At 40.2% G+C, this 18,498-nt stretch overlaps 3 protein-coding genes across 12 annotated transcripts in view; 1 reads left to right on the top strand and 2 right to left on the bottom strand.

Annotated features, from left to right (window-relative positions):
• Calx (sodium/calcium exchanger 3) overlaps positions 1–12,433 on the bottom strand; it is a 36,655-nt gene extending 24,222 nt beyond the window's left edge. For 3 of the 6 annotated variants that reach the window (XM_070216045.1, XM_070216047.1, XM_017152679.3), the window contains exons 1-2: positions 4,957–5,090; positions 4,665–4,898 (exon numbers count right to left, since the gene is read on the bottom strand). The gene's annotated coding sequence lies outside the window, so the exon portion shown is untranslated. Of the gene's footprint in view, positions 1–1,142; positions 1,292–4,664; positions 4,899–4,956; positions 5,091–12,293 lie in introns of those variants that run through there. The other 3 variants (XM_070216046.1, XM_017152677.3, XM_017152678.3) reach the window with 3 other exon arrangements.
• LOC108064911 (uncharacterized) lies at positions 3,259–4,460 on the top strand. The gene is made up of 2 exons (XM_017152688.3): positions 3,259–3,766; positions 3,833–4,460. The coding sequence occupies exons 1-2, from the start codon at positions 3,469–3,471 to the stop codon at positions 4,324–4,326; spliced, it is 792 nt and encodes a 263-aa protein (XP_017008177.2). The 5' UTR covers positions 3,259–3,468; the 3' UTR covers positions 4,327–4,460.
• Positions 12,434–15,422: 2,989 nt separating the features above from the next.
• Positions 15,423–18,498, bottom strand: part of Atpalpha (sodium/potassium-transporting ATPase subunit alpha) — a 29,792-nt gene continuing 26,716 nt past the window's right edge. For all 5 annotated transcript variants that reach the window (XM_017152649.3, XM_017152650.3, XM_017152654.3 and 2 more), the window contains 2 exons: positions 17,909–18,141; positions 15,423–17,843 (listed from right to left, as the gene is read on the bottom strand). In XM_017152649.3, coding sequence (XP_017008138.1) covers positions 17,723–17,843; positions 17,909–18,141 — 354 coding nt within the window. In that variant the 3' untranslated portion in view covers positions 15,423–17,722. The remainder of the gene's footprint in view (positions 17,844–17,908; positions 18,142–18,498) is intronic.

The following is an 18,498-nucleotide window of genomic DNA, read 5'->3' as shown; positions in this document are numbered from 1 at the left end:
CGGGAACCAGAAACGGAACCAAAAACATTACCGTTTGGATGGCAACAAAAAGCAAACAAGTGACTGACAAGACAGACCGAAGATAAATGCAGAAAAGCTGGGGAATACGAGGGAATTGCACATTTGCAGATAAAAACTGTTGACAACTGGTGAAAAAGGGGGGACTGACGGCATGGGAACTTAAGTTTAATAACTTCCAGCAACACAAACTCAAGCGAAACTCTGCACCGAAAACTTTGAAACACCTTACAAGCAGTAGAAGGTGACTTTCTGGTTTAAATAAATACTTTCTGCACCAAAAAAGATTTAATTATCATTATAATAATAAAGCATGTAGGTTTTGATAGCAATCCTAATGGATAATGGTTAAGTATACGCTGAATTATTTTTTGCTTCTGTTAAAAGTATTTAAATAAACTTTAATTAGCATAAGCTTTAATTATTCAACTATTTTTAGAGTGCTTTAAAGTATTGTTAATTATAACTTTTGACATTTAACCGATAAATCAAGTATCGTAAATATTGCATCCTTTTTCTTCAGTGTCCAACTGAAGTTCTTTACAAGATAAACTGACACTTGGAACTTTCCGTTTACAGTTCGCCGAGTTAAATCGTCTGCTAAAGCGTTTGCATTCAGACTTTTGGCGTATTTATACTCGAGTCTTTTTTAATATGCACATTTGGATCACAGGCACACACTCATTTGGATGGGCCAACACGTTGGCTCTGGCTTCGAAATCCAATAAATCAATATGCCCCACGGTTTATGGCGGAGGGGCTCAGATAATCATCAACGTTTGCATTAATTTAGCAATTACAACAAGAGCCGACAGCAGCGCCGATATATAGATAGACAAAGAGCGGGACAGCCTGATGGGGAGAGAGCGAGAGGGAGGACTGCCCTGGCTGGGAAAATGGGGGAGAAAGCGGTGAAAGTAAATGAAGATGAGACACACAGACGCCCCTGGGAGCACGGAACATATGCTGGGCAAGCGTTTCAATTTCTCCTCTCTCCGCCTTTCATTCCGGCGGTAAATTGCATTTGGCCATTATTGGAAAACGGTTGCACGTCGGGTTAAGAGATTGCAAATTAATTAAAAAGCTTTCCCCCGGGCAAAAAATGCAGCTACCACGTTCCTTACATTGCTCAGCTTATTAAATGTATCGAGCGTTGATTTTCAGCCAGCCTTTACCCTGGTTAAAGGCCGTAAATCAAGAATTAACAGCGATTTTTAAAATTAGCACAAACAAAAAATAGTATAATCGTCTGGCGATCGAACGCGCCGCGTTTCGCCAAGGACTGAGAATGCGACTGAGCGAATATGAAAGAGTATGAACGTGGGAACGGGAATAGAAGTGCAGAGAGAAAAACTATTGGTTACTTCTTAGAATATAATCTCGAAATTATATATTTATCACCACATTAATCAGGCATAATTTGGGTTAAATGATTATGATACTTCAAGCATATTTAAAGATAATTTGTTCTCATTATTTCTGCAGAGTGATTTCTTAGTGATATATAAAATTTCGCATGTTAAAAAAATGTATACTAAAAATTAGGTTATCAATATGTTATGAATATGCATTTCTCTCGGTGTAAAAATGAGAATGGCAAAAGATGAGCGGGCCAAACGAAAAAACAGCATTTTGTTTACGTTGCGCTGGCGCTGTTACGTTGCTCACAATATACACATACGTTTTCCGACGGTTTTGTAGTCGATCCAATTTTTCTGTTTGGTTCCAAGTTCAAGGATCATTCCCGTTCGAAATCGTCTAGCAAATCAAACACAACACGGCTAATTGCCTGTTAAGTAATTCCCCGTACAGATACAGATGTTTTTTTATATGTTTTGGTGGCCCGTCAGCTGGCACAGATTTCGGATTCCATTTTTTCGCGATTCGCATTCGCAATTGGCAGCCAACGCACGACTAAATCCACCGCCAGAATCCCCATATTACCACCTGTCCGTCTGTCTGTCTGCCTCTGCTTTCTGCTTTCTCCCTTTCTCTGTCGGCATTTCTCTGGCATGTCCGTGTCCCCCAGTTCATAATTATTTGGTGTGCACGGCTTTTGCTTTTGTTCTGCGCTCGGTGTTTTTTCGGTTTGCCAGCCACCTACATTCGATGGGAAATCGGGCGAACTCAGACACGGGAGAATATGGCAAAAAATGGGTCGGAAAAAAGCTATCTTCCCAACTGTAGCGACGACATGTCAATGGTATAATTAAATAGAAATACGATTTTTTCCAAGACCATAAATAAATGTATTTATAAATGTTGTGTAATTTCATAGCCTTACAGCTCTGAGTAAATATTTCAGTAAAAGCCGATAATGCCAGCTCATTTGTTGATTCGCTTATCGCTTGGGTTCTATTTCCCCTTCAGACTAATCACTTTTTTCAATTACACAAAGGAAAATATCTATCTTGTAAACATAGAAAGACGAATTCCCATCTACAATGAATAATGGATTTTATTAATATCTAAAAAGTAATATTTTATGTTCGTTTTCAGCGTGTCCAATTTTAAACGGCCTTCAAGTAGTAAAGTCCCCCATATGTCTGTGATGATTCCCCCCTTTTATTATTTACCATTCGCTTGTGGTTTGAGCACTCTATCAACCGAATTTTTCGACGCCTCTCGCTCATTGCCCGATTATTTTGATATTTTCTCTGGTTTGTTTATTATTGTATGCGGTATTTAGCTAAGTTTAACAAAATGCAGGCAATCACATTTTGTAGCCATGCAAATATTGGGCTAATTTTGTTGACCGTGTGGTTCTTCATTTCAAAAACACTTTCATCGTGAACAAAAGACGCCTGCAGAGACCCAATATGCCGGGCAGACATGTGAGGATTACAGCATCTCATGTGGATGTCTAAACATATATGCTAGGTGGCCACACATAATTTATTCGCATATTTTCCGTCTCCCAGCTAAGCGGCTTTTCCTGTGCATTTCATTTCTATTCGCACACGGCGTCATGATATATACAGATATGATCAAAATTCTAGCCCCGGAGATGTAAATCTACAAATTTCATATTCCAGGTGTTATAACCATAATATTTATTGCTACGATTCTAAGAGATTCATGCTTTCCATAAGCTCTTTGAATTCAAACTGGAAAACAGTTGGGCCACACAGACTGTTTGCTTAAGAGATAGGCCAGTTTGAGTACTGAACGAACCAAAATCTAATCACCATCATACAACATAAGCGATCTGGAGGCCTCTTTATTCATTCGTCATTGGAACTTCGGAAGAGATTGACGCCGCTTATCTGTGCTCCCCGATTTTTGGTTTATTTGTTATACTAATCTTTTAGGGACAACTGTCTTTCCTGCGTATATTGCTTTAGTTTTTTATCAGTAATTTTTGTGATATCTTTGCTAAACTAAAAAAATATTACAGTTCTATTTTATTGTCATTGGTTATTTATTCGTCTGCCTCACAAAACTCTGAATATGTTGATCTGCTGCATAGATAACTGCGAATTCAACAACTTGATTACTACTGAAGAGAACGTTAGGTGCTGGTTATGTGACGAATATGCCCATATCAAGTGCGCAGGCATAACTGAAAATGTGCGGGACTTAATTGATACGAAAAATGGCCTCAAATGGTCCTGTGAAGACTGCAGAGTGATAAAATCGCAAATGGGAAGGTTTATGAGGCAAACACGCATGGAAATTACTGAGCTCTTCAGCGAACTACGAACCGTTCATGATAAGTATTTGAAGCTGGAATCGGAATTTTCATCTCGTAAGTATAACAACATTAAATTTTCTTCTTGCTAAGAACCTTATTATTATTATCTTATTTTTTCAGATTTACTAAACTGCCAAATGCCTGCTACTCCTGTAGATGCTGAGTTTCGATCAGAACCGTGCAAACAAGATAAATGTAATTTTGGGGAGGCCGTTACTGAACGCAAACTTGGGATATCAAATTCCGCGCCTTTATTGGAGCCTTCAGTAAAAATTAAACATTATAATACGGCTCCTGTGGTGCTACCCATAATACCAATCCCCAATATCCTAACAGCTGTTCCCCCACTGAAGGCGGTGTTCGTTTCCAGGCTCACAACATCAACAACTGAAGAAGCGCTTAAACATTACATTATTGCCAAACTTTCTTATCCCGATCCCGATGACATCCAAGTCAGAAAAATATATAATAAACAAAGACGAAAGATTTCATCTTTTAAAATCCTTGCACCTGATCCTATATATAGAATCATCTTAAGTCCTGGATTTTGGCCTGAACATATAGTTGTGCACGAGTTTATAAAAAAACACGATCTAAAGCCTAATATTGAGTAAAAACATCCCAACAAATTCTTGTTTTCGCTTGTCAATGATAACTAATGTTTAAATTGTTATTTAATAAAGACTAAATTAAATAAAAATCGTTGTATTTATCCACAATGTTCCCATATGCATTTTAAGAAATAAATTTAAAAATCAAAAAGTATTGACTTCACTTGAAATTATAAGAAATCGAGTTTTTTCACTTTTACGATTTAACAAGAAATTAATAGGCAAGGGATTTTAGTTCCTGGTGCTACTCTTTTGACCGCCTCTGTGAACAGTCTTAGACTTCTCATTCACGACTCTAATATAAGTGAAGTGCTGCGGGATTTGTCCCCAGGGATACTCACTCCGGGATGGGATTGACTCTGTGCTCGGAGGAGATGGGGAATCGGGAATCGAGACTCTAGACTCGCCGGGTAACTTAACGCTGGAGACTCAAGAGTGGATAGTAGAACGCCCCGCAGTTCGTCTCAGGCGTGACAATTCATAGTTTTTCCCGCCCGTCGGGTGGGTGGCCTTCGCTCGCTTCCTGGCAAGCAACTGAGCCACAGAACCAGTGCCGCTCAGCCAGGTGCGCCGTACTGGTGAGATAACGGTATATGGATGGTGCCGGTGGATGGGCGTGGCCGGATAACTCACCTGGGGATCCGGTTTCGGTCCTTTCGGTGTTTGACTCTTGGGGAAATCGTTAGCTCTGTTTCGATTTTGATTTTCATGAAGTATAAATCAGAGCATTCGCATTCGGATCGCGTGTCGTGTAATCAAATCGCCACTTTGGCAGCCGCAGATATCAGCTGGCTTTTTCTACCCAGTCTTCCAGTCCCCTCGCGATCGTATATATAAGGTATATGGTATATGACGCACGGAACGGCCTCAGATACGACGACTCGATGGGGAGAAATACAATAGTGGGTCCGAATCACTGGCGATAAGTCGGGGCAATTACGTTTGTGCGACCTGATATCTTCCCCTTCATCTTGATATTCTAGCTTTCTGGTTCGCCGTGTTATACGATCCAGTTTTAAATGGGGTCTGCCTGATAGTTGCTATCACGTCATCGACTTGAAGATACTATCCGCAATTAGCCATTGCCCAACAGATATTGCGGCCAAGTAAGCCCTTGGCTAAGATTAGGCATGTGGGTCGCAAAAAGTGACTGAATTAAATATTTAGCATGAACCAAAAGTTACCAGTTTGCATGTCAAACGCAGTGGGGATTCACTGGGGGAACCCAGACACTTTCACCGAGATTTAAAGTCCTTTGATGAAATCTGAAAACGAGTTGAATCTGCCAGTAAATGTTTTGCACACTTTACTTAAGCCATAAATCGCTTTGGCACAAACCCCCTTTGAGCGTCGGTGATTTCACTCCCAGGCAGATATGGTTCGGTTCGGCTGCAGTTTGTTATATCCTTTGTGCGGGGCTTTGTTTCAGGGACTAGATTTGTCAGGCTTCCGTGACAGAGGTATTTAGATTCGTTATGCTAACAAGAGGATGTCTGACAGGTTTCGGTGTTCGCTGTTCGGTGTTCGAGTCCAGGGACGTCAAATGACATGTTTAATACGGGACCGAGTGGGAACAGTTGGCGATGTCAGCATATTTTACCCCCCTTATTGGCGACATTTTGATATTGTCCTTGTTGCTGTAGCTGCGACGTTATAACAACAAGTTTGATGACGGTCGTTATACGAATCGTCGATTCGAAATGCCTTCTTGTCACAAAACTTGTGAGTGGAATGGTGTGCTGTGGTGTAGGATGGTTCGGAATGGTGTGAGTGAGTGGGTCCTTATCTGGTGCGAATGTGAATGTGAATGTGAGTGGGTGTGCAGATGTGTATCATTTTGTGTTGACAGTTGAGCGGCCACGCCCCCACCGACCAACATTTTCACGCCTGTTGTGTGCTGTCAGAGCGTAAACTGTTTATTATTTAACAATATCCCTTTTTTTTATGTCTCTCGAGTGTGTGAGTTTTGAGCATTCTTATTTATTTATAACTGTATTTCACACTTCTGCAAGGATACGCACACAAAGCCGGGCACAAAGCTCTGGGGTAAGATTTAAATAGTCGGGCGGTTAGCGAAAGTCGCCGCACTGCGGTGAAAATTTAAGGAATAAAATGAGGATGAATTAACAATTACAATAATATTATTTAAATATTTTTGTATATTTCCAATCTTTTTATGAAACGAAAATAAATGTATAATGTGGTATTTAAGGACTTTTTACTTTTTTCAAGTTTATTTGTTTTTTACAAACTTTTATTCTGTCTATATTTAATTGAAAGCTAAAAGTTTAAGCTTTAGTTTCAATTATAATATTATTTTATATGCTAAAACCATGATATATTCTTTACCTTGGTATCCTATTTTTTTCCCTGTAAGACTGATTGTAAGTATTTGGGCGTGAGTGGGCGTGGACTTGCCACTTGACTGCGTAGTGGACGCAACAAGGCGCAAATTCTCGTACCACCATCACCGGAAACGCTTTTAGGCAGTCTGCCTGAAAGTAGACTACACATTCCCGGCCGTATCTCAGCTTTGCGTGTGTGAGTGCCTTAGGGCAGATAGATGCCTGTTGGTCTGTCAATTATGCCCGGCCATATCTGCCTGGGAGGACCCACATCACATCACCCACATCACTGGTCAATGGCAATCAGGCAGCGCAATCAAGGCCAGTATCGCATATCCATCGCATCGCAGCGCAATCTGCCATCAACTATGGCTGGCATTGACATTGATTTGATTTCAAATCGCTTCAGCGTTAAATGTCAGCATACCACCGAGGATGCCATTTGCCAGGGAATTGCACTAGGATTTATGTGCAACACAAATACACGCACAAGAGGTCATTAGGGGATTTCCTCTATCTATTATCAAATAAAAACACCTCTTAACGAGGTAAAAAACTAGTGACGATCGCACCTTCAACATACTAAAGTTCTGATATCAACATTTGTGACGAAAAATTGTTACACTCGTCATTAAATAGACTTTCTAATATTTTCTCATTCGGCCCGCCCTAGCAGACTATTCCAGCCTTTTTCCCTTCACAGGCATTTTCTATTGCAGCGTGCCGAATGAAAAAATATTAGAAAGTCTATTTAATGACGAGTGTAATAATTTTTCGTCACAAATGTTGATATCAGAACTTTTGTATGTTGAAGGTGCGATCGTCACTAGTTTTTTACCTCGTTAAGAGGTGTTTTTATTTGATATCAGAAGTTTTTGTTTGTTTACATTTGCTCTCATAGGAGCTAATATATACATTTAAATTTAAATTGGTCAATCATAATTTGTAAGCCATTGTATTTAAACAAATTAAGTTAAAAAGTATTTCAAAATACCTTTTAAACGAGGTATGGCACATGTCTGTACCTTTTGTAGTGTAGAACTTACAAACTAACGAAATTTAGCCATTTTTAGCTTTTTTCCCGCTAAAGTAGCGGCTTTTTCCAAAAGTCGTAGAACAAAAGATTCCTATACGGAACTCTTAAGTGCAAATTTACTGATTCCATGACCCTAAAATACAGTTCGGATACCCTCACACAAAATTCAATACTCAGGAAGCTTTAGTTGTTCGAGCTGCCAAAAGTGGCTATTTTCGTATAAAAATAACTTTTAAACGTGACTTTTTACAGTAATGTGTTATATACCAAAATTTAAGGAATCTCAAGGGGTATACAGTTTAAAGTTTTCAAGGAAATCGTTAGAGCCGTTTTTGAGAAAAATAAAAAAAAGCTAAAAAAAAAAGTTTTAAAAAATTGTCTTTTGTTCATATCTTTTTAATTATTACATTTACACAAATTGCATATAGAAGGCGTTTATAGCATTTAAAAATACCTTTCAAACAAGATGCAGCACAAGTCTGTAGCTTTAGTAGTATAGAAGTTACGGTTTTCCGAATTTTAGCTATTTATAGCTGTTTTCCCGCTAAACGAGGCAAGGCAGCTGCGTGCCGCATAAATATATGCGTGTGTATATGTCGCAGCAAGGCTGCTATTGATTTTATAGCCCCAAACCAGTTTTCACTCCAAGCTGCGGGGGTTGCTGAATGCGAAGGAGGAGGAGGAGTCGAGGCCCTGACATGCCAAAGTTGGTTTAGATAGCGTTGTTAAAGTTGCTCGCCATTGCCATATCAAGTGGATGGGTGGCACAAACTATTTGCTGCGGTCGGGCTTCGGCTTCTCTTCCGCAGGGGTTTTCCCAACAACCCAAACCATTTTCCCATTTGGAAAGGAAAAACTTTAACGGAATCAAGAATGCCAGCTGTGTGTGTGTTGCCAAAGAGTTGCGACTGGACTCGACAATTTGCCGTGTGTCAGCAGCAGCAGGCTCCATTCTCCATTCCACACTGCTCCCTGATGGATGGTTGACCAGATGTTTGCTTTTGGGGGCGGGGAAAAAAACTAGCCATCGGTCAGTGCATCAATCAATCTTTCAATGAATGAAAATGCTGACGCAGAGCTTGATTAAGTCGTGGCCAATCAGCAGAGCAAACAGTTTGCCAAGTGATTTTAGCCATTTTTTTCCCTGTCGCTTAGTTGGGTAACGTTTGCCCCTCATAGCCGATAAACACTGTACAACTTTGGCCATTGTCATGTAATTTGTATGCCTGCCTTGGCATGAAAACGGCAACGATGATGCAGGCTGCCTCCAAATCGCTGGGAAAAATCACATTATCCCATCGCCATCATCATCATCATCGTTTCGTCGCCGTTATCATCGTAATAATCATTGTGGCAGACTTCCCGGCCGGAGCAACAGTTTCGGCCCACAAACAAATTGTTATGCTCCGCCTTAGAAATCCATTAGAGCCGGCAAACAGAGCCAAAATGGCGCCCCCTAGCTTACTATATAAAATACTGAGCAAAATCAATTTAGTAAGCAATCTGCGTATAAGAGGTCAATCAAAAATTGTGCTTAAATGGTCAAAAATTTCATTTATATATTTGTTTCCTATTTACAATATAAAAAGCTGAATGAATTGAAATTTTTACATTTTTTAAATGCATTTTGGGGACTTTCTTTTACAAATTTAATTCTGTTTTAAAATCTAGTTGTTGTTATTAAATGTTAAAAATATATTCTTTCAGTGCATGCATGTAGTTTTGTCCCGAAACGAATGGAGTCAGGGAGCAGGACGGAGTAAGGACCTCAATGAATGGGGAAAATTGAAATGGAAATTAAGTTCGAACGGGGCCAGATGAAGATGAAGATTCTCCTGACATTGGCATGTGTGTTATCCTGTATCCGGCTTGTATCTCTGGGACACTCAACACCGCCCCCACCCAACACTTTTGAATTATTCACCTTAACGCACCTGATTATGCCCTTTGCTGCCTTGGCCCCCGATGAATATTTCAGGAACGCGTCACATCGACTTAATTGAAACCAGAATGCGAACTCAAGCTAATGTGACAAGGATTAAGTGCAGCCCAATGCGAAGAGTTAATTGAAAGCGTTTCAATTTCATTTCTTGGCAATTTATTTCGACAACCGAATCCCACATAAGGGTGGTTTCACTGGGTGTTTCTGTGTCTGTTAAGCGGAAAATTATCATTTCCTCGGCCTTTGTTCGCACAGTCAATGGAACTCGGGGAAAATGAAATGAAAGGTTTTCACTTTGGTTTCCGTGCTGACACAATGCCGACATTTCTATGTGTACGTGCTGCGAGTGCGTGTGTGTGTGTGTGTGTGCTTAGGTGCGTGACAACGGTAATTTAGATATCCCAATATCTTGTTCTTTTCGCGCGTCTTTTGTTTCGCCACAAAAGCTGACTTAAGGCTCGCCTGTCAACGCCATCGTCGCCATTTTGTGATTCTGTCCCTTTCCCGTCCTTCTTTTTCAGATGTTTTTCCGTTATTTATTGCCTCTGCCTTTTCCTCGTTCCCTTTGATTTTTGTCATCTTTATGGAATTTTTATCTCTTTTAATTTATATATTCTGCGAGTCCGCCTCCGCCATCATCGCCGTCACAATTTAATTGCCGTTCCCCGGTTTACAGAGAAAACGTATTCGAGTCCTTTGCCTTTTTTTTTTGTTTTTTGCCCCAGGAAGCTGCCTGCATTTTATGCTCGACTTGGCTGGCTTAGAAATAAGCCTTATTTCAGCAATTCTCTACATTCTTTATGGCTCGCTGGCCTTAATCAAATCGCTTGCAGATCTGGCCAGCTCGACGGTTTACGGGGCGTATGCGCAATTTGAAGCCACATACACGGTAAATCTAGCAGGAAAATGTGAAAAGCGAAGCTGGCGCTTTCCTTATTTTTTTTGCCACATAGCAGGCGATTTTTTACTGTCAGACGTATGATTAACTCTGCTGCTAGCGGAATCCTGCATCAACTTTACACTCGAAAGGATGCTTTTTTGGGGGCTCTATTTTTTTTCCTTTTTGGCCCGGAAGAACTGCAACTGCTAAAGCTGCTGATTCTGCGCCATTGTGTGAAATGTTGGCTTCCAGTTGCCATGGCCACTGCAACTGTAACTTTATTTCCCCATTGTTGTTCAATTGGATGAGGGGTTGGGGTGAGGGAAGTGGCTGCCGGTTTCATGAATCAAACATGACCGAATCTTGTTATTTGCAGTTTTCTTCCTCTTTTGTGTACACATGTGCGCGGTTTTTTTTTTTGTTAGTTAGAAAAGTTGGTCTTTTCACTCACAGAAAAAAAATAGAAAAAATAGGAAAGTTGGTATTTCGCCACTGTTTGCGGCTGCTACGTATGCATGGCATAAGCCTTTGAGTGCCTGCCACTTCTCTCTAAGCCTTTAAAGCGCTGAATTTTCATCTGAGCGTTGTGTTGCGGCTTTGCCGTGTGGTCTGTTGCTTTTAATTCGCCAGAGCCACACATTAAATTAATTTCCCCAAAAGCATGTCTCTTCGGGATTTTATGTACTATTCGCCTAACAAGCTGAATACTCAATTTTAAATTGCCCCAGGCATGTTGCTCTTATCTTTCGAGTGCTTCGAGTCATGCTGATGCTTGGGTAGTTGATTGATTAGCTAGTTAATTGCCGCCATTTAGATTGATAAGGTTTAAGATCCCCAATTCGATTCTATTGAAATTTCTGAGAATCCTCCAGTTGTGTCCAATTGACAAATACTTTCGGAACGACCTTCCATTCATTGGGCGGCGAAGAAAGGACTACCATAAACGAGCGAGTGAATGAATGAATGGTTATTTATTTGTACAAAGGGACACAAAGTGAACTCTAAACAGGAATGGTAAGCAAATGTCAGGCGAGTGAAGCGAACAGTTTGACTGATATTGACAAAGGCAAATGCCACCCACCAACCACCCACCACTCGAAAAAACTCAAGTGGCTGGCTGAGTCGCGAGTGCTCCGCTTTCCAATTGTTTACCCGCCTCCGTGTCGATTGTTTTCCTTGCCTTTTTCTTTCGATGTCCTAGTAGAGAGTATGACACTTTTCTTTGTCATAAGCTTGGTAGCTTAAGAACTAGATTTTCCATAAAATCTAGTCAGTAAAGTTAGGTCTATAAAATGTTGTAATTTGTTTAAATTCTATAGATAGGTTATGTAAAATTAGATCCCTTTTTAGACGTTTCACCTGTAGGGCAATATAAAGTCCGTACGTCTGTTTGGCATGTCAGCCCTAACTAGGCTCCTCATTTGTTTTTCTTTTCCTCTGCGGTGCTGACAGTCTTTTGAGTCGCACAAAAGACTCAATTAGGCGATAGACAAAAGACGGTGGACAAAGCCATATGCTGCAAGGCCCAGAAGTTGTCGCTAATTCGCAGACAAGCGGCGGCTAGGAGGGCGAGAGGGCTTAATCGATAGCGAAACGAAATGAAAACGGAAAAACAAACTGACAATTGTCACGGACCGACTGTCCCCGTCCGTTGTCAAGGTAAGACCGCCCGCGCCGCACACGGGGCGTATGCGTAATTTCTAAGCCACACTCGCACACGGGGCGTATGAGCGATAGAGCCTGGCTTGGCTAAAACGAATACATTACCGGCAATTGAAGATGGAGGCGCCAGTCTGGCGAGCTGCAGGATCCGATGCCGATGCTGCTGACACAATTTTCGCCGCTGCAGAGCTGCAGCTGCAGGATGCCCGCACACAGATGCACCAGTTACCAGTACAGTTACAGCTACAGCTGCAGATACGGATACAGACACACAGATACACGAAGCTGCCGCCGAATTTGCGAATTTCGAGCTTGCCACGACGAACACCCGGAGGCTGTTGAACCGCACCACTCACTCTGAACTCTTTTGCCAGTGCCTTTTGTGGGTTTATGCCGTTTTTGTGCACATTTTCCGTTCCTCCTTTTAGCGGCTGCTGCAGTTCGCGCTGCCGTTGCCGTTGCCGTTGCCAAAAGTGAAAAGAGGCGGACGTGCCGGCGGTCGGCGGTCGGAGGTCGGTGGTCAATGGTCAGAAAACAGGTTCAAATGTCGGCGACCGCAGGCGCAGGTCCTGCCGTTGTCCCTACGCGAGTGTGTGTGTCTGTATGTGCCGCACAACTTTCCCAAAAGTATGCAAAGATATTTAGCCTAGTTTCGGCTCTCCAACATCATCGCTGCTTTTGCTATTTTCTTGGCTTCTGCACTTGCTTGGCATTTTCATTCAATTTGCTCTCGAATTTATTTCAAAATTTATTTATGGAAGATCATTTCACTAGCATTTAACACTGTTTTTGTTTTTGTTTCTCGATTGTTGTTGCTAATACAACACACACATTAACAGGCACAACACATGCAGCAGTGTGTATCTGTGTGTGTATCGCTGTGTAGTAAAAATAGTAAAACGCTCGGCACTTAAAATAGGAGAAGCGCAGCGAAAAAAACCGTTTGCCGCTGTTCTCTTCAACTGTTGTTGTTATTGTTTTGGTTGCTGTTCTCGTTGTTGTTGTTCTTGTTGTTGTTGTTTGCCGCTGCTGCGTGTGGAAAGCACGGAAAAAACGTTACACGCTCATACGCCGGATAATGAAAGACTAACCTGCGAGCCACTAACCGACTGCCACATTATATCGCGAGTGTCTCTGAAAAGCCGAGCGAACGCACGAAGGGCGCACGAACTGCCCACGAAGAGCGGTGCTAGGAGGGTGGGGGGCAGCCGAAAGATAAGGAAGAAAGTGCACAGGATAAGGAACGGAACGGCAATGGAACACTGGCCAGGCGATAACAACTGCGCCGCTCTCTCTCTGTCCTCTCTCCTCTTTTCGGCTTCTTTTCCCCAGCTTTCTCTCGTTGCAGTGGCGCATTTCGCAGGGGGTTAGGGGTTGAGGGGTTGAGGAAGGGGCTCCAAATAGAACCCCCATAACCCTCCTACCACCCGCTGTCTTAGACAAGCAAGCGCGTAAGTTTTTGACGCCCGTGTTAAGTCGGTTGGAAAAAAAGTTGCTGCTGAGTCTTCATATACCCTTTATTGTACAAAGAGTCTATCGGCAATAAACACAAATAAAAGTCAGGTTCTTATAAATTAAAAACCGCCGCTAAAATATTGATATTGTGATTAATGAGAAATGTTACCATTGGAATATATTACACTGGTATCTAATAAATTATAATGCGAAAAATCATTCAAACGATTTATCTTATTACAAATTCCAATTAAACATTTGGCAATTTAGCAGTAGGCTGTAAAAACAACGAAAATTATAATGTATCTGAATTACATTTCTGTCCGTTCCCTCGTACGCATGTTATAGAAATCCCATTCAACCAAAATCGTTGGAATGCTAGTGTTCTTTTTGAAAAACAAATTCTAAAAATCCCTATTTGTTTGATACCTTCGAATAATACGGGTTTCTGCTAGAGATCTAGTATATATTGTAAAACTACTCCTCAGTTAAGATTTTAAAGCCTTAATCTATGTAGTCAACTTTTAAAAATAACTTAATTGGTGGGCGTATAACCGGAAAAATTGCTTTCCTCTGTATAATTTACATTTAGTTAATTACGCAATTTTAGCTTGTCTCTCAATTCAGCTACATGTCTACAGATTTCTCGGTCAAGTATCTGAATTATTCATTATATATCAAGTCTAAGGTATAAATAATAAATACGTAATTATTCTTTGGAATATATTATACTTCGTAGTTTGAATTCTATTCTTTTGATAATTTTAATACTTTTGAAATTATTAATTTGATACTCAATAGTATAGGTTTTATTTAACAATAGTTTTCTTTCTGTGACTATTTTAAATAAAATGATTTTTTAGAAATTAACCAAAAATTAATTATTGTTGTATAAAAAGATGTGACTAGTTCTTGAATAGAAGAAGCCCATCTTTATTTTCGTAGGGCATCGCAGTGCCTTCAAAGATGGAATCCCGAACAAATTTTCTTTCTGCGATGGCGTCTGCGTATGCGTTTGGGGACCCCGACGGCTGGTGGGCTGCGAACTGTGAGCTGTGCGAGGCGTCGTAAAAATAAATAAGCAAAACGGAAATTAATAAGACCCAAATGTTGCCGCTGTCGCAGCGACCTCCCATTTCGCCCCTGAGAGACCTGCCGCGACAATAGGCCATAGCCTCACAGCCGTATAGACGTAGCAATGGCAACATCACCAGCAGCAGCAGCGAAAAAGAAGCGAACGCTGCCTGCCATTGCTGTAAGTACAGTCGTAAATACGAACACACCGACAAACAAGTATTGCCATTATTACACACACAACGGGGGTTTGCAAGTGTGTGTTCACAACCTTTTCCTGCTTTTCTATTTGGCTTTCATTTTTTTTGTCCGCTTTTCTATTTGTATTCGTTACGGACACGAACTTATTCGGCAGGGGTGCACACGGGGCGTATGAGCAATATATTTATGTTTATAGCCTCCAGCTTGTGTGTAGGCATAAAAATGTCGCGATTTTTTGAGTGAGTATGATTATTTGGCACGACAATTCAATTCAATGAATGAATTAATGCAATCATAAAATCATGGCACGTTATCCGAATAACAAATTTATTCTTACATCAGTCGCGAATTTCATATCCATAAAATTCTTCCTTTTATTTCAAATTTCTTAATTTTATGCTGTCGTTTAAGTATTTCAGAGGTAAAATACCTGATATTAATCCACTAGGCATTTCCAAAAATCCCACAAATAATTATCTCTTAAAATAAAACATCTTCAATTTGTTTTTTTTAAGTTTTATTTATGTAGTTTTTTATTTTAATCATTGTTTAAATCTACAAATACATTTACAGCGGAGGGCGAAAGAACAAAAAATTAAAAATGTTTACTCATTGTTTTGTTGTTACATGCAAATTTTTACTTCTGCGTGTTGTTGACAAATTTGTTGTGGTTTTTTTCTTTTTGTTTCAAGTTCTTGCTTTTACCATCGAACGTTTATATAATTCTGCATTTGTTTATAAATATTTGTAGTCATTATTATGAGTTATTTATCTTTTGTTTTTGTCCTCGTTTGGTTTTTGTTTTGCTTCGTTTTAGTTTAGTATCATATCTCTTTCACATCAGCATCCATCGATCAATATTATTAATTACTCAATATAATTTGTTAACAACTAATAATAATAATTTTGTTTAGTTTTTCATTTTCTTTCATAACTAACATGCCATAATTATCGTTATCTCCAATGCTAATGATCATCTTCACTAAGTTAGAAAACAAGACAGTTGGAAAACGAAAACTGCAGCGAATTAAACTCGAATGTCTGGGGATATCTCTCTGCGTGGGTGTGACTGTCGGTCTAGCCGAGCTTGTTGAGTATTTGAATATCCGAATATCCGCGTATCCGAATATCACCTTCTGATTTCTATCATTTTTCACAATTCACAATTTGAAATTCCCAATTAGCCCTAGCCGCTTTGTCAGACCCACTCATTTGATAACGACAATGCCAAGCTTTTTAATTCGTTGAATTTCAATGCGGTGGCCAACAATTTGACCGCTCAACCGTTCGTGTGTTTGTTCTTGGGGGCGTGTGTGTGGGCGGGGAAAGCGATAAAAAACAATCAAGGAAAAAGTAAACACAATACTGCCTTGGGCTTGCCCCATTTTGGGGCGCTGTGCCGTGTAAAACTTACAAACATTTATTTTGTGGGCGCTTCTGTTATTATTCTGTTTTGGTTTTGGTTTTCGGTTTCGTTTTGTTTTTCATTCTGGGCCTAGGTATCTGTATCTCGATATCGATAAGGGGGGACTTAACCCCGCCGTATCTCTGCATCGGTTCTTTTGGGCTTAAATGCACACAAAGCATAATATTGCATGTCAATTGTTTTAAGGGGTTTATTTATAAACATTTAGTTGGTTTTTTTTTAGATTTTAACAAATTCTTCTCTGCAGATTCTCCGCGAATCGCCGGCGGGCCTCCAAATATTGCTCGGAGACCCATCTCCGGCTCTCTGGCGAAATACCAAGTGCAGATCGGTCGATTTCGTTATGGTTTCAATTTTGGTTTTTTTGGTGTATTGTATAGCTCCATTTATATAATCAAATTTCCATATAATATATGTGTGTATATATATAAACAATTATATTCCTCGTGTTCACATTTCTTGTGGTTGTTTTTCTGTTTATATATATATTTCGTTCTTCTGCGCTAAGCTGCGTTTACACACACAAGTTTTGCAAATTAATTTCTGTTTCTTTTGTTTTGTTTTTGGTTGTTGTTGTTGTGGTTTTTATTGGGGTTTACTCTTCACGGCTTATTTGGTAACTACGCTAGGTTTTTCATTGTTTTCTTTCCTCTTTTACTTTTTTATTACTTCGTTTTATAATTTCTCTAAACTTCTTATATACTTTGTCTCGTCATGCGTTGTGTATCGGTGTGTGTGTGTGTAAGAGTTTGTGAGTGTGTCTGTGCGAGTGTGTGTGTGAATGCATTAAGCTTTATTTTGGGATCTTTTTATTGTTTCGATAAGCCTCTGCTTAAATAATCGATTCATCCAGTTCGTTACGTTAATAATTTTACTAAAAACATGGTGTTGTTACTGTTTTGCTTAGTTACTGGTTGTATTTGTTCTTGTTCTTGCTTCTGTCTGGTTGTGATTGGTGTTTCTTCGAAATTGTTGTTCGTTTTGTTTATTTGTTTTTGTTTTCATTTATACTTTATTTAAATCTTATTTTTAGCTTTAATTTATAATTTAAATTTACTTAACGTTTAAAATAATTATCGCTTGCATTTTTGTTTCTCCTCGTTTACTTTAAATAATTAAATTAAAAAAATAAAATATATTGTAATATGTTCTTGCTGTAGCTTTTTGTAGCCGTAGCTGTTGTTGTTGCCGTTGCTGCTGCTGCTGCTGTTGCTATTACTGTGGTTGTGTGGGTTTTGTGGTTCATAAACATTACTATTTGTTGCTCTCCATGGTTTGTAGGTGTTTGTGGGTGTTGGTTTCTCTGGGTGTGGTGTTTCTTTGTGTCTCTGTGTGTGTGTGTGTGTGTGGGCATGTGGGAGTGTAGCAGAGTGGGTGTTTAATAGTATGTCTCCTGCTCCAACCAGCCTCCGGGGTTGCGACGCAAGTAGAAGCGACGGGTCTCGTCATAGATGAAGATGGCCAGCGCAAATGGAATAGCCGGGAACCACCAGACGAGTCTATAGGTTTGGGAATAAGATCATTATATATATTTTTTTTAGGATTTCCCCTCTAGATCACTCACTTCAGGGGGTACATGCGCAGACCCTTCTCCATGCCCGGGCAGTACGAGAGGAACGCGGCCAGCACGGTTTCAAAGACCAGGCCAAAGTTCAAAGCCCAGTTGCGCATGCCCTGCTGGAAGATCGAGTTACGACGCGTCTTACAGATGATCAGATCGGCCCATTGCACAACCACAATCGAGATGAAGAAGGCCGTGTGGCAGGTGTACTCCAAGGTCTTGCGGTCGCGGTAGGTCTACAAGGAATAAAGAAAATTTAATCAGAATTGTTTCACTATATTTTGGTTTGAAGGCAAAGAAATCAACAATCCTTTCTGATCGTTGAACCAATTGATTAAATATTTTATATCAGGGATGCTCAGTCCTATGGCACACGAGCACAATTGTTTTTGTAATAGCACTAAGCATACGGCAGTGCACTCGCAACGCTTGCCTATGCACACCCCGAGTCCTCTTTGTGTCGCTGTCCGTAATAGATAAGAGCGAGCCAAGCCAACAACAAATTCCATTGAACTTTTTTTTCTCCTCAACTCACAGTGCGAAGTGTTGTTGTCTTTTTCATGACTGTGTGTGAGCCGTTACTTACGTGCGTG

The sequence above is a fragment of the Drosophila takahashii genome, chromosome 3R, assembly GCF_030179915.1.
Source record: "Drosophila takahashii strain IR98-3 E-12201 chromosome 3R, DtakHiC1v2, whole genome shotgun sequence".
Classification (NCBI taxonomy): domain Eukaryota; kingdom Metazoa; phylum Arthropoda; class Insecta; order Diptera; family Drosophilidae; genus Drosophila; species Drosophila takahashii.
Note: the sequence above shows the minus strand (reverse complement) of the source record. Positions and strands in the feature narration are given on the sequence as shown.